At 33.1% G+C, this 16809-nt stretch overlaps 1 protein-coding gene across 5 annotated transcripts; it reads left to right on the top strand.

The window, feature by feature from the left end:
- The first annotated feature begins 13 nt into the window (after positions 1-13).
- LOC138186390 (titin homolog) lies at positions 14-16801 on the top strand. 5 transcript variants are annotated; one of them, XR_011174871.1, is made up of 8 exons: positions 14-12604; positions 13087-13293; positions 13389-13508; positions 13597-13854; positions 15023-15139; positions 15214-15285; positions 15360-15551; positions 15993-16801. XR_011174871.1 is itself a non-coding variant. In XM_069126238.1 (8 exons), the coding sequence occupies exons 1-8, from the start codon at positions 854-856 to the stop codon at positions 15429-15431; spliced, it is 12492 nt and encodes a 4163-aa protein (XP_068982339.1). In that variant the 5' UTR covers positions 14-853; the 3' UTR covers positions 15432-16801. The 5 variants fall into 5 exon arrangements, 4 of the variants coding, with proteins under 4 accessions (XP_068982339.1, XP_068982338.1, XP_068982337.1 ...); XM_069126238.1 differs by having other exon boundaries at positions 14-1766; positions 1872-12604; positions 15360-16801; XM_069126237.1 differs by having other exon boundaries at positions 14-7234; positions 7337-12604; positions 15360-16801.
- The last annotated feature ends 8 nt before the right edge of the window (positions 16802-16809 follow it).

Raw genomic sequence — 16809 nt, 5'->3', positions numbered from 1 at the left:
TTCACTTTATAAAAAGTCGACTTCGTGAAGAGCATTGCTATGTTAAAGCTGACAACGAATGTGAACAATCTGAAATGTTAGTCAGTTCGTGACTGAATTTACGTTTTTAAACATGAACAGTGAAGATGTAATTAAATGAATAGAATACGCGGTGATTGTGTATCGAAACATATTTGCTATAATCGCACGACACGCGATAGTGCTTGAACATTGACTATCACATAAAGAAGTTGACATTTTCTAAAAGTAGTTAAGTTTAATGTAACCATCTGACAGCGAAGTATGCGTATTGTTTATCGAGATTAGTGAAACTGATTGTGCAACATGGCGATTATATTTGAATAATAAGTACACGTCGTTTTATTATTGTTTCGCTAACGTTGCGGGGATTCTATATTTTTCTTGCAATAATCCGAGGATAATGAGTGTATACTAATTGTGACACACGCGCGCACGCACACACACACACACTGTTGCGATTAAAAATCGTAAGGATTTAATATCAGTCGTAAAGACGTGAGGAGTGAAAAGAAGATTGAAGAATAAAAAAAGGATAGTCCTTTCTGTATATTTTGCACAGAGCTTTAATTTATTATGTATAGTAATAGGTTGTAATATTTTAAAGTTTGTGTTAGTAACTTGATGGATCATTAGAATGAACATTACTTTAAGTGTACAGATTTCTTTAAAGTATTTCATTTTCCAAAATAAGAAGACCCTAATTAAATAAACTATGCAGCATATAAACATTAATATAATAGGTTTAGTGCATTTTAAGGGTCGTATGACAGTGAACAGAACTGTAGATAGATGAATGCACTGTGATAATTAAAGTGTCATAATTAACAGTGTGATGAGCAGCAGTGGATATCGTGGAAGAAGCTTTGGACCACGAGGAGCTCGTACAAATGGTCCAGCCAATGGCTTTAATGTTCCCAGATTTCCACATCCTAGTTTTAATCATCCACGACCACCACATAGGTTACCTGGTCCTGAGAAATGGATAGAACGTCCAAATTTTGCACCATGGCAGCAGAATAAAAATTTTCATTTGCAATATAGAGGAAATTTACAATATCGACCAAATAACAGGGGTAGAACAATAGGTGGTCGTGGAATAATAAGATTTTCTGGGCCTGGTAGACCAACATCATCTCAATTTCATATGGGCTTTATAAGAAATCCTATACATACAGCATTATTACCCCAAGAAGAATTAATTGAAGATAAGCCTGTATCAGTACCACAAACTCCCTTGCTTGGTTCTGAAGAAGAACGTCAGAAAAAGATTGCAGAAACAGCTGACAAATTAAAGAAAAAATTATCCTCTATAACAGAACAAGAAATTACAAATTTTTTGGAAGATGATTTGCCTATATTACCAAATAATGGTTCTGAAGAAAAAAATACTCGAAATAAAATTATCCCTGAGCTTAGACACGAACCACCTGAACTCAACCTGACATTCACTGACCTTAGAGATATAGGCAGGATTGATTGTAATAATTTAAAATTTGGAAATGTAGATAGTGAATCTAATAATGAGATTTCAATTAGTTTTGAGAAGAAGTCTACAGATAATGTAATAAGTACAAATAATGAAATTACAATTATAGATGAAGAAGAATCCCTAATCATCTTGGATTCATATGACAAAGATGACTTCAAACAGTCAAATATGTTATTGGAAGATGGTAAATGTCATGAACAAATACATAACGAATTGTCTGATTTTAAATGCAACATGGAAAACTTACAATTGCAAGGTAATAATATTACAGAAAGTTTGATATCTTCAAACTCAAATAATGTTAATGAAAAGTTATTAACTTTGAATTTAGATGAGAATATAACAAATTTATTACCGACAGATTCAGTAAATATTTCACTGCCAGAAAGAGCTTTAGATGTCAATGATGTAGAAACAAGTTCTATATCAGTATCAACTACAGATGATCAAAATGAGTTAAAGATAGATTGTCCACAAAATCAAAACACTGTGCAAGTAGATATACAAGATCCAAATAGAGATGACACACAGGATACTAACATCAATATACAACATAATAATCACACAGAAACAAAGCTGCTTGAAGATAATCAAATCCAAAATAATTTACAAAGAAATGTATCCCAAGAGGTAATTCATCAAAATTTGGAAAATGTATCTGATTGTTCTCGAAAGAGATCACTTAATTTTCTACCATCTAATGAAGAAATTCATTCGAACAGCGTCTGTGATTCTACATCTTCAACATATTCAAATTATGAAGCAAACAAATTAAATGATGATAAGAAATTACATAATCCACCTGTTTTTCAATCAAAGGTCTTTAATATACCTCCTAGGTTAACTCCAAGGATTGGGGGGCCTAGAGGCCATTGGGTTTTCCAACAGAATGGAAAAAATTCATTTTTTAGAGGATCACAGAGATTACCCTTTCATGGTAATCGAATACCTCCACCAAGACATGTTAAATCATTTAAAGCAACTGACTTAGTTCCAGTTGGATTTGATCCACGAGCACCACCACCATTTACGCATAATGTACCTGTTTTAAACCATGACTGTCAGCACAATTCAATAGCGCTATTTTCTTCTAATGATTTGCCTCCTGCTTTTGATCCAAGTGAACCTCCACCAAATATAAGATCAAAATCAGGTACTGAACCATCTAATAAACAAGAAAGTGTACAGTCTATGCCCTCTTTAGATTTGAAAGGTCAAACACTAAGTACTTGTCAAATTAATTTAAAAGTTATACAACAATCGCCTACTTTTGATCTCAGGGGACCACCTCCGAGAATTTCAAACGTCTCAGTAACAAATAATGAAAAAATACCTGAATTTAATCCTCAACACCCACCGCCAAAAATTCATAAAAGGGAGGAAACCCTCCAACCTCCACCAATTTTCGATCCGCGACTCTCATCTCAAGAACGTTCTAATCTATTTGTACCTTTAGATGCATCTAGGTCAACTACAGTGCCACTGAATTTAATGGACACATCACCAGCATCAGATTTTAACACTGGTCCCATTGTACCAAATTTTGCACAATTACCTCCTATAAACATACCATCGCGTCAACCTTTTATTTCTAATGTACAGATGAATTTTTCACCTGTTATATCACAAACAAGTAGCGGACAAGAAATAATAAGAGAATTTCCATTGCCTCTACCTCCTATGAATGTCACTGAAGTTCTTCTACCGCCACCAAAAGAACCTTCAGTGGGAGGAAATTCCAATCCTAATCAAAGCATAAACATGGATGATGGGTTAGAAGATATGCAAGAAGCAATGGAATTTGCAAAGCAAATAATGAACTTGACAGAAGAAACAAACGATAAAGATAGACCTACAGTTTCTGAATTACCATTGACACCATCCAAAATTCCAATACCAATCGAAAGTACACATCGTTCTTTGTCAGTAGAGAAAGGAAATACAAGTAATACAAGAAAACAAAAAAAGAATAGGAATAAGAAAGGTAGACAAAATGTAGTCTGTGGACCAGAACTAATTTGTGAGAAACAAGAGGATATCAAGGCAATAGATGAGGGACAAAGTGTACAAAGTCAGAGTAAAAATACCGAAAATGCATTATTGGCAAGTGATCAAATAAGACCCAAGGTGGTGTTCAACTTAAACTCCAAAACAAAGAAAATACATAAACCGGAAGAGTGGCATAGGACTGTTATAAATATTCCTGAAAACAGAGAAATCTTGCAACAAAGTGCAATTCAAAATTCAAATAAAGAGAAGGCTCACTCTAGGAAGCATTCTTCTGAAAGTAAAAATAACACGAATCAAAATAAAAATAAACAAAAAGAGGCGAAAATTAACAAAAATGCTGATCCACAAGTCATCCCTATACATGAAAAATCAAATGATACATGTTATCGTTATAAAAATTACGGAGATTTGGAAAAATTACATGCGCATTCTTCGAATACAACACTAACATCTAGTGACATAGATATTCAAAAGAATCAAAAATCAAAAAAAGAATCTGGAAAGAAAAAGGTTTTTACCCCAGAAGCTTTATGGAAGAAAAGAGTGATCAGTCGTTTCTTGAAAATGAGTAAAAACGATATTTGCAATATGGTCAATAATTCGAGTCTTCGTAAGTTTGATATTGCAATGGAACATCTGGTGAAAGAAAGAAAGTCGTCTCTTTCTTTAGAACTAAGAAACATGGAAGACGAGAAAATGAAAGAATACGATAGAATAGAATTTATGAATCAATTGAACGCGATGTTAGATCCAAGCGCTGTTGTCGGTATTACGGATTTACCTACAGAATTTATTCATCATTTGAGCGAAGTTTTACAACTTGATATACCGTTTGATACTGAATTATCCGAAAGTCAAAATGCAGATGTCGAAGAGATTAAAATTATAAATCAGGACGAAAATCTGGGAGTACATTCGTGTGAGGATGTAAGGGAGGAGAGTCTAAAAATCCCATCTTTTACTGAGTATCAAGATCCTCAAGACGAAGAACATGCGGAAGATAAATCTATATATAGTAAAGAAGAATCTACTCACTATTCCTTGAACACAGAATCGAATGTTAATATTTTACGACAGGATACAAATTCGTCGCATCGATCACTATCAAATGATCGCGAAATCGAGAATGCGCATAAGAAGCAACAGCAACCACTATTTAACGAAGCTGACTTGGATGATATATTGTTTCAAGTAACAGAGAGAACGAAGAGTTTATCAAACACGAGTTTGCCTGTGGAACCGGAGAAGAGCATTGATACAGGTTCAGGTGCTTCATTGGTTCAAACAATAACAGAAGCTTCTGAGTATAACACTTTCTCACAGATTCCTAACAAAACAGTAGCTGATCTCGATGATATTTTTTCAGCTGGGATCGCGCGAGTCAAACAGTTAGGTAAAAGTAACGCGGATATAGATCACTTAAGAGCGCGTAAATCCAGTTCCGAAGATCGCAACACGCGTCACGTGTCTAACCACGAAAGGTATGAAAGATGGAAGAGAAAGGAACGAGAGGATCCGGATACATTTAGGAATTTAACGAAAGAAGAATGGGAAGCGAAGTATGGACTAACTAACACTTTGGTAGCTTCAACTATTGTGCGAAAAAATACCTCTAACAGCGCAGAAAATTTAAGCAAAGATGAGAGAAATAATCGCGCTCCGAGATACTGTTCGTCAGATTCACCAATGAGACATTTAAGCATAAGTCCTTTAACCCGCGAAGTTTCTGTGCATAATTTAGATAGGTGTATTAGCGATCCTAGCGAGATAGAAGAACTACAAACAGCAGAAAAATCGGCAAGCAGTAGCGAGACCAGTTCAAGTAATTTCAGCGACAGTGACGAGGAAACTGTTTCTCCCAACGTGACAAAATTGTTGAAAGTAATAAAAGAAAAGGAAAAGATCGCAAAGCAAAAATCGCTCAATGAAACCATCAGAGATGAAGTAGTCGCTGAGATAGAAAAGGAATGGAAAGAAAAGAGTAGACATAAGGAAAGAAAATCTCGCAAACGTGAAAGAAGGAAAAAAGACAAGAAAGAGAAACGAAGGAAAGAGAAGAGAAAAAAGAGGAGAAGGAATTCTTATTCGGGTTCGTCAAAATCTAGCGAACAAACCGAAGGGTTTCGGGTACTGACAGAGGATGAGATCAAGAAAGAAGTAATCGTCAAAGAGGAATCGATGAGTTCGTTCGAGGAGAATGCTTCATTGAACGACAGAATTAATAATACTTCGGTTAATAAGTCAACTGAGTCACTAACTAAATTGCGAAGTTTACAGACAGAGGAAGACTGCACTGTACTTCCTGTTACTTGTGAGACCGTATCGTCGCAACCTAAGAACAAACCCACGATTGTTCCTGTAGTGACGCAACCGAAAACTAAAGCACAACTCAAACAAATGCCAGAATCCAACAATGCGGAACAGAGGCAAATTATGGAGAAAGTAACGGAATTTACAAAGAATAATACAGTGAATGTAGATAACGAAAAGACGATAGATCTTCTGGAAACGAATAGAGATTACGAAATAGCGACGAATAATAACGGACGAATAGACGGAATTTTATCTATGAATATCTCTTTACATCAAACTAATATACCTTTACTTACTGAAGAATCATCTCCGTCTATTCAATCGCACAGCGAAGCTATCAGTGATAATAACACAACGCATATAATGTCATTTGCAACCCATAGTAGTTCAAATCTTGTTCTTGATACTAGTACGAATAATCAATCTGTTGATGAAAAAGCATGTACAACTACTTACTCGGTGGAAAACAAGAGTGGCGGTTATAAAAAAATAGACATAAAAGCATATAAAGAGCGCGCGTTGCAGAGACGTTTGAAGGAACTAGGCGCGTTAAAAGAGGCTCCTGCAAATTCTGCTTCGTTGATTCGAGAATCTCACCATTCTCTACCTACTGATAAATCTAACGTTGAATCGTTAGAAGCAATAAGCGAAATAAAAACTGAAATTAATACAAATAAAGCACAACTAACGGATCCACGGTTAACTACGGTAAGATCAACGAGTACGCCCACTTCGGAGGATTCTGATAAAGAACAGGCTAGAGAGAAGAATAATTTGGAAGAAGAGCAGCAGACCATGGATGTCGCGCAAGAAACTAAAGAAGCTGTGATTTCTATACAACCGAAAAACTTCAACGAGAAGAATGAAACTCAATGCATAGATATTGATTCAAACATTTTGAAAGACTCTGTAAAACGTATGGAACGCAAAAATGATAACAAATCCTTGTCGAATGAAATTGCCAAGCAAGAATTCGACGAATTTTCGAATAGAAAGAAATCAAAACTAGAATCAGAGAAAAAGCCAAAGAAACCAATTTCAGATGTTGACTCCTCTAAGTTTAAAAATATTCGATCAGAGGGAAGTAAAGAATTGAAATTGAAGAAAGAGAAAGCTAAGAAATCGTGTGAAAAAAAGAAAAAGAGTTCGAAGCCGAATGAACCTAAATCGATGGAAGAAAACCCTGTAGAAAAACATTCTCATAAAAAGACGCCTGATGGCAATAAAGAAGTACCGATTGTAAGTTCACATGCCACCGATCAAAGCGAAGTTAAAAAAACAAGCAGTCATAATATTCATGAAAATTTACCTAAACTTCAAACTGCTGAAACGTGTTCGGGAAACGCAGAAGTGATAATTGATAGCAAAACTCTACAGAAACAAGTTAATACTCATTCCGTGGTAAGACAAAACAATCAAGTACTCACTGATAGTAACAAAGAAACAGTAAGCATTAATAAAGACGTTGCACTACAAGATAATGAAATAATTATTTCGAACCAGCAGGTTTTAAATGAAGAAATGGCGAGAACCCAGGACCAAAATTTAATAAGCCCGGAAAATGCAAAAAAAGATGATGAATCAAATAAAGAAATGGAAGAACATACAACTAAAGTCAGTGAAGTGAGTATGTTCGCTGAATCTATGTCCGCTGTAAGCTTAAACAAACAAAAGGATATATGTAACGACATGTCAACAGTAGGCTCAACGTCTGTTGGTCATATTCAACCAATTTGCACTGAAAAATGTATGACAAGTACACCACCTCTTGTTTCGAACTACATTAGCGAAGAATCCCATTCGTTAAGCGAGCAAATCGATGTTGATATTGAGAAATACAGTCATACAATTAATATTAAACATTTGCAAAATTCGAAAGCCGTTGGTAATTCTACTTTGGATACGAGAATCCATTCGGAAGCTATTGTTAAAAACGATGATATAAATGTAGAAACGAATGATGTAGAGGAGCAGGATGGGACTATATCTCAGTTAAGCCAAAAATTAACAATTTTATCCAATTATAGTAAAATACGTGGTAAGAACGAAGCGAAATCTCCAGATAGTCGGAGTAGTCCGTTTAAGGGTTTTCTCGCGGATACCATCGATAATGATATTTGTCAAGTATCTCTATTATATCATACAAAAATGAACAACGCAAATATCAAAGAAAACACAATAAAAGAATACAAAGATCCAAACCAATGCTTACAAACATGTTTCAATGATAAACCCATTATAGAATGGAAAGAGGAAGAGAAAGATGGTGACGAAGATTCTTCTAAGAAAATGGACGAAGAAAACGAAATATTCTCAATTTCTAATTTAGCAAAAGAGCAACAAAATATTACAGAAAAAACGATAGATCATAGCTTAAATGTGAAAGATAATATCAAGATTGATGATACGACGTTGGAAATTAAGGATAAAGATATAACAACGGAAAATGATCAAACTTACGATCATTCTGCTCAGCCGAAATTTTTATTTCTAGCTAACATAGACAATCGTCAAGATACACTTGACGAAGATAGCCAGTCATTTATTGTTTTAGACGAATATATAGATGATACAGATGAAAAATCGATCAAGAAATTGAGTTCTCTTGACTTAGATCTTGAAGATTGCATTGCGCGAGATGCAGATATTTTTACGACTAAATCATTGCAGGAACAAGAGAATTTGACGAGTGATATTAAATCAAGTTTTAACTCAATAGCTTTTAACGAGTTGTCAGAAGTTTTTGATAAGAACAATCACGATGGGAAACGAAATCAAACTAATGTAACATCTACGCGTGAAAATGGGAAATCTACGTCGTCTGAAAAAACTACTGCTGTTTTTCCATCAGAGTTATTTGCTGCTGCAGAGAGGTCTGTAAATACTACAAATCTATTTTTTCCTATACCTTCATCAAACGAAAATTTAGAAGCAAATTCAAAAATACTAAAAACTACTAAACCTATTAATTCAATTAATTCAGAAATTTCAGTAGAACATCCACAAAATATTATTAATGCAACATCTGAAAATATTTCTCAAAAATGTGCAACGATCGAACTATCATCGATTACAGAAATAAGAATCGAAGAAAGGAATGAACATTGTACCGATGTATCAGAAGATAATTTACTGCATAATGTTCAATCTTCTTGCGCAACCGAACCAGTAGTTACATCCCTTGAAAGTGAAAGCTCACAAAATTTAAATGTTCCAATAAAAACTGCCAGGAGAAAGTCCATAGAGAACTTTCGGAATACTGCATCAATACCTGAAGCAAATAAAGAATTTCTAGAATTGAAGAAACAACAGCAAGTGGATAATAATTTGCTAGATAAGCAAATATCAGTTCCTTGTGAAATAAGCACGTCCATTGATAGAAATTTATCTATCAATTGTAATAAAGGATACGGGGCACGAATTTCGAATAAGTTGAATCAAAAAGACAAGAATAAGACTTTAAATAACATAAACAATAAATCGAAAAGCAGACATAAGAAACGGAAGCCTACTATTTCAAAGAAGATAGTGAAGAAAGCATTGACATCAGATATTGTAAAAATTAAACGTCCAACCATGAAAGAAGCTGTAATGGCTAGGATGATCGAAATCGATGTTGAAATCCATAAATTAATGACAGAAAAGATGACCCTCTATCAAATGTTAACAAGCGATACTTTACCAAACGACAATAATTTACAACAAAATAACGTGACACACGAAGACAAAGAAGTTGAAACGCCAGTAATTAGACCTCGAACTCCATCCGCGTTAATGACACAATTACTTCAGAATATCGAACCTAATCCCGTAGCAAATCAATGTGCCAAGACAACTATAGGAAGTTTACCTACAAAAGACAGTCCGATTAATCCGATACAGCCAAATAAATCTAAGACATTGTATAAACACGATCATCATGCAGAGAAAAGGGGAAGTTGTACTTCTACTTGTGGTTCCGATGATGAAGAGATCGCATATCATGCCGAAGATACTAAATCGTCTAAAAAAAGAAAGAGACAAAGCTCTGAAAGAGCGGTTAAAAGATCGGAAAATAAATCAGACAGTCAAAATGTATACACCAAGGACACACAAAGTACGGTTACAGAGAAGAAACAAGTTAATAACGCAATAAAAGTAACACTTAAAAAAATCAATACAAAACGAACAACAATAGAACAAAATTCTGATCAGGTTTCAGTGAATGAAACTATATTCCAAGAAGATATCAATAAAGATATAATTAAATCTCAAGAGACTGAAAACATTGAATCTGTGGAACCTCAAATACTCAATGAAGGCACTATTGAAATAAAAGTACCAGAGCTTAACAAAGAAAATTATTTAACAAAAGATTGCGAAGAAAAACATGAAACCTCAAATAAGACAAGTAATGACGTAGATTTAATAGAAAAACCAATGGAGAACAAAACACCAGAAAGGTCATCGATATATTCGGATGATAGTACTTGGGATTCTCTTCTTCAGAATCCAAGTACAGATGATCAAAAGAAATCAAACACTGGCCTTGCTTTGTTAGAGGAAACGTATAAGAAAGAAATTGCGAAAACGCGAAGAATAAGAGCCGAAGCGCGAAGAAAGAAAAAGAGAAAATTAGAGAATTTGTTCCAGATTGTGAATACTTTAACTCCTGATGAGGAGGAGTTACCACTGTCAGCTCTATATACCAAAAAATTGCATCAAAAGAAACAATTACTGGATTCTTTCGAACAGCAAACTAAACAACAAACAGGTGATCCGCAACTGTGGAAAAACGTAGTTGAAGTGATAAATGCAGTAGCAGAAAATAGAACAGAAGGTCTTTATGTAGAGTCATCGGAAAAGCGATTAACTAATTACTCCGAAGGTGCTGTATCTGCTATACCAAACCCAGAGGTAAACTCTGAATTTAGAGATAATAAGGAGAAACAGATTATAAATTCCTCACTAAGAAATATTAAAGAAGTTTGCATCGAACCATTGGTCGATGTTAACATTTCTGACAATAAAAATGAAAGGAATAATGTTTCGAAGAAAGATGATTTACAAATGTTATCTAGTAAATCGCAAGAATTTTTAAATAATGAATACTTCCAACAAGATTTGGAAATCAGTGTGTCATCAAAAGTTGTAACGAATTTATCCGAAACATGTACAGATGATACATCTATGAATATCGAAGCAAATTTAGTAAAATCCTTTGTACAGCAAGCTGTAGAAAATGATAATGTGAAAATCAATCGGTCGACCTCAATAAAAGATTCAGATTCGTGTCTTACGGAATCAAATTCAAATAATATTCGCGATGGTCAGAATATCTCAAACGTCTTGGAATATTCGGAAAAAGCTGAAAGAAAAACTAATGTGGAAACTATGGAGTCTACTTTGCAAAACAAACTAAGTAATACTGATGAGAATATTGCAACACAGGAACCTACTAACAGTCAATTTGTAAGAACATCTGAAGATACTCGAAATAATTATGATGCTTCAACTGAATCTAACAATGATAAAAATATTGCTATTATGGATGAAACTACATCAAAGGATAAATTTGGTTTTAAACTAGAAAACATAAACGAAGCAAATATGCAAGATTCCTTAGTTTTGTACGATGAAGATAATAATGTTGACAATACTGTTGAAGAATTCGATTGTATACCTCAAAATGAACGCTTTATAAGTCTCAAAGAACATAAAGAATCACATAAAAGAAAAGATATTGAGCGATTTGATAAGACTGCATGCGAAGAAAATAATAATCAGAATTGCGCATCTGTTTCTTCTTTTACTGAGAATACAGAAGCGTTAAAAAGCGATGAAGTATTAAGTAAGAAATCGTTTAAGCATAAGAGAGGAAGCAACAAGACTGCTGTTCGACGAAGCTCGAGATATGCCGAAGAACCTGTGAAACGTATAAAAGTAGAGATTGATGTAACCGTCTCAAATGCTGAGCAGGAGGAAAAGAATTTCAGGATGCAGTTTCCAAGTACATCACCATGCGAAGAAGTCGAAACTATATTAGTAAATTCTAGAAAGAATCGTAATATTCAAAAGTCAATAATGAACAGAAAGCGACGCACGCCTATTCTTCCAGAAATTGAAGTTGTGGCACATGAATTGAATTCAAGTAATGAATCTTTAAAAGGAATTAAAAGACACAAAAAACATACAATGTCCGAAATGATGAATTGCGTAGTACGGATAGTAGATTGTAGACATACGATTTTAAATCCGAATGCAAGCTTAGACGTATTACAAAAGTATGGAATATCCAAAATTAACACATACGTCTATCCTAACTCTACTCAAATGGATTCTTCCGTAAGTCTTATGGAATCAACATCAACCAAAGATTTGCCTACTGTATGCAAGACAACATCATTGAGTGAATTACCACGAAGTCAGGCTTTAAAATTGATTAAAAAATTTGACGATACAACACGACTTGTTAATGATCAAATAAGTTCCATTAAAATTAAGAAAATACCAAGATCTGCAAATATGGATTCACCTGTAAATGATAAAGAAGAATGTGCAGACCCCAATATCGAAGTTATGCCAGTTTTAGCGAAGGAACCTATTACTGTAGACATTACACAGAATTATTATAAACCAGATATTGAGATTGTGGAAGAAAAAACGATAGTTACTAAGAATCAACAACACAGCAAGTCTGGATCAACATTGACTGCAATAGATATAAATGACGATAAAGAACTACCGAGGACGCAATATACGGTTCATAAAGGTCCTATTTTAGATATTAAGGTAAAGACATGAATGTATGTATTAAAGTAATGCATAAGTATTTTTATTTTTTGGCATCAAACTCTGTGATACTTTCTCTTCTTTTTTATAACATAGTAGATCCAAATATTCTTTGAAACAAAGAAATTGTATTATGGTCTTAATTTGTATAGAACCATTATACTTTTTTGCTATTATATTTTATTTTTTATAAAATATTTATTTTGTCATATAAAGTGTTCTATTGGCATATGATATATACAAATGTAAAAATACAGGGAAATAGTGTTAATAAAATCTGTAAAAATGTCTAGTTTTCAAATTTCCACTTGTTATTTTCCTCTTACTTATGTTAGTGTTATTTCTATATTATAATGCAGTTATTTGTTATTTCTCTTTTTATCTATAATCATGAAATTGTTGCCACTATAAATAACTTTTATCAGAATTCTACAAGTTAGATTAAATTTTACAACTTAATAACAGGAAAGTATTTTTTCCAGGTTTTTGAGAATTCATTCCTAGCCGCAAGTGAAGATGGCAGAATATACAGGTACAATCAAGCATCTAATGGAATATTAAACATCTACAAAGGTCATCAAGCAGCAGTAACTTGTTTATATGTATACAATACAACTAGCACAGATATTAACAAAGAATGGATGTTCTCTGGTTCATTGGATGGAACCTTACGATGTTACAACATAATGGTAACAGTAACAAGTTTATCAATTTAGCATAATACATACATGTTGTTAACTCCTTTTGCTACATATTATTATTTATTATAAATAAATTTCATTAGACTGGAGTACAAGTGAGAGATACAGCGGATATAGGTAGCCCTATACAATGTATGGATGAAGCATGGGGAATAATTTTTATTGGTACTAAGTCAGGGCATGTATCACGCTATCATATAAAGGTTCGTTGAAAAATGTCATGTATAAAATTGTTTTTATCGAATATGTATGAATATCATTTTTGTAACAATAAATGTATGAATATTTCAGTCAGGTACTATTAAAGGAAACAGCATACAGTTCTCAGATAAGTCTGTATTAGCTTTAAAAGCAACTAACGAGGGTCCACGAAGAGTTCTTATCGTAGCATCACGTAGTCAACCGATAACGATACGAGATGCTCAAAATGGCCTATTTCTTCGCACAATTTGTGGTCAAAAAAGTCACACTGTGTATAGTTTGATGCGTGATAATCATTTGATTTATTGTGGTACAAGTAGCACATCTATACTTGTCTTTGATTTTACGGTTTGTAAAAATAATATATATAGGTACAATACAATCTCGATTATAATAGAACGACAACATTTTCTGTGCTAAATTTCATATATTTTAAACCAAATGATACAAACAAACAATTAAACGCTACATAAAATCTTTCGGATCCCATATCTTGCCTCTAGGTCATATATATATTTTAATGCGAGTGATTTCTTCTAGCTGCATTCGTTTCATGTTTCGAACCATTCAAGCACTTTTTCGAGAGCTACAATTGCTTAAGAATAAAAAATGAGAAGGCACATCTTCATTGTAGTCATCCGTTCATTCATCCACTTCTTGATCCAGAGTTTTGTTATTAACACTTTGAAGAATTTCATTGGTACATACTTGTGTACCAATATTATATTTCTTATCAAATTCAAGCCAATCTATTACGTCAGTTCTGTTACGATCTTCGCATTCTGGTATGCTATGCAGCGTTGCAAGCCCACGAAAAAGTTTTTCTCCACTAATGTTCATTTGGTGAATACCGTGACGTAATTTAAACTTTGGTAAAAATTAGGATTTCCATTTAATTTTTCATTAAACTGCCAAGCTTCCTCGCATATAATCGGCGCTGATATAGGTATTTCTTTATGTCTACATTGTAGAAACCACTAGTAACGAATCGTGTCGAAATCATTATTTTTTGCCAGTTTTCAACTTGTTTGGCAAGTGCTAGCATCCGATGAGTCAATATCCTGTAAATAATTTTCTATTGCTCACTTTTTATTTTTTATACTACTGACCGTAGATTTTCCAACATAGATATTCTTGTGTTAAGTTTATTGCATTCTCGCCATTTCTCAACTTCTTCATGATTTTATATTTTGTTTCAACTGACAATATTACTCATTTCCGTTCTGACAACATTGTTGCCGTGAGGCTTTGAATGTAAATACCATACTAAAATGCTGTGAAGAGTTTGTTCGAATTGAAAAGTTATTTCCGATAATTTTGATAGAAGGAAATAAATACTGCATGGATTACATACACACATAGTACGAAATGTACCGATAATAGAATATTCCGATGATAGAACGCTTGAATAATGAGTGTCCGGATAATCGAGGTTCTACTGTATAATCTTTCATGTCATCATTGTAATATCGCATCATCATGTAAAATTCATTCTTTGCATTCCTTTATTTTATAGAATGGCGAACAAACAATGCAGTATGATGCTGGTGTAGGAATTGTATGCATGCGTCTGTACAAACAACTATTGTTTGCCGGTTGTTATGATGGAAATATTTATGTATTTAATACAAAGGTTAGTATGAACTTAAAAACTAATTTGTTTAATCTTTATTGTATTAATTGTATTAATCTTTAAACAAACTCTAGGATCATCAACTTGTATGCAGTATACCTGGACCTGGTAATATGTTATTAAGTATGGAAGTCATAGACAATAAGGTATCTAAAATATTCTATTAAAATGCTGTTAGAATATTACACTAAATGTAATATTCAAACATTTATTTTTTTAGATCATAGCTGGTAGCAAAGATAAACGTTTGCAATCATGGCAAATGCCACGACAAGTACGATCTTTGCTATAGAAAGTGAATCAAGCTTGAATTGACAGATCCTAGTCTAGTCGTGCTCCGAGGAAAAAGATTATTAAATTTGGAGTACAATCTGCCTACGAAATCATTGTACAGACTCAGAGGAGTTACTTTGTAATATATATACATATATACATTTTATTTGCGAGAAAATGCACATAAGTAATATATATAAATATGTTTGTACAGAAAATTAGATAAATTATTAATATTGCGACAAAATTAGTACACTCGAAAAACGTGGTAAATTCTTGTTCTTTATTCCATTTTGTAAACTCGCGCTAGTAGGGGTAAGCCTCCTGTGCCTTGTGCGTAACATGTGTGTGAAATGCTTTTTTTCACATTCTATAATAATGATACAAGAAACATAAACGTGATTACAAAGGAGTGCACCCTTTATCGTTCAAAGTTTTTGAACCTTTGCACTTGTTACTTTTTCTTTTGTATTTGGATATATATTTAAAGTGTTATGTGAATATATACCTATAAAACAGCAACACAATAAGTGTAAATGCTAATAATAATTATATTTATTGTTTTATATTAAATTTGTAGGTGGCCTGACAGCATTTCGTAATTTGCTTGATTAATGCAAAAGATTGAGGTGTGTAAAGCCAACTTGTACGGAAACATTTATTTAAATTAAATCAATAAGAAGCGTGAGTTTCATCGCATCGATGGAATGCATATCTTTCCGAATAAGAATCGTTGCAATAATTTGTTTCGTTGAACTTATATCTTTTTTTGTCAACTGTTACGTTATTTTTTAGGCATTATTTCGTAATTCATAATTATTTTATACCTTTTATCTTATATTATTATGAAGTAACTAGTAAAAGAAAGATGTGTTTCTACCGATGTTATTAACAAAGAATGTTAGAATGTGATTATAATGAAATGTATATGTTAAAGAAGAAAAAAGACCTGTCTATATTATATATTACATGAAATGTAAAATTTTTTTAAAAAAGCATAGAGTGCAAACAAGTTCTATACAATTTTGGTTTATCTTTAACACATATTATTTCGTTCATTTCGCATTGTACTTATAAAAATAATCATTTACATGCACATCACTGAACGTACTACGTTGTACTTTACTAATTTATTGTGTATCTAGTATTTGTTACATGTAACAATAAAACATTGTTCTCGTATCTTTGGCAAAGTTTGTTACATTTGTTTTTGAGAGTAAAATTTTTTATGTAAACTAGCGGTAGTAATGTACACAATTTTAAAATTTTGTATATTAAATTATGCGAAAGTTATGAAACGTGTACTGAAATACCCAAATCTCATATATTGTTTGTTAAAATTTTACTAATTATATCGACTTAAGGAATAATATTTATAACATATTTATTAATATTAA

Source organism: Bombus flavifrons, chromosome 13, assembly GCF_040668555.2.
Source record: "Bombus flavifrons isolate JBK064 chromosome 13, iyBomFlav1_principal, whole genome shotgun sequence".
Taxonomy (NCBI): domain Eukaryota; kingdom Metazoa; phylum Arthropoda; class Insecta; order Hymenoptera; family Apidae; genus Bombus; species Bombus flavifrons.
Note: the sequence above shows the minus strand (reverse complement) of the source record. Positions and strands in the feature narration are given on the sequence as shown.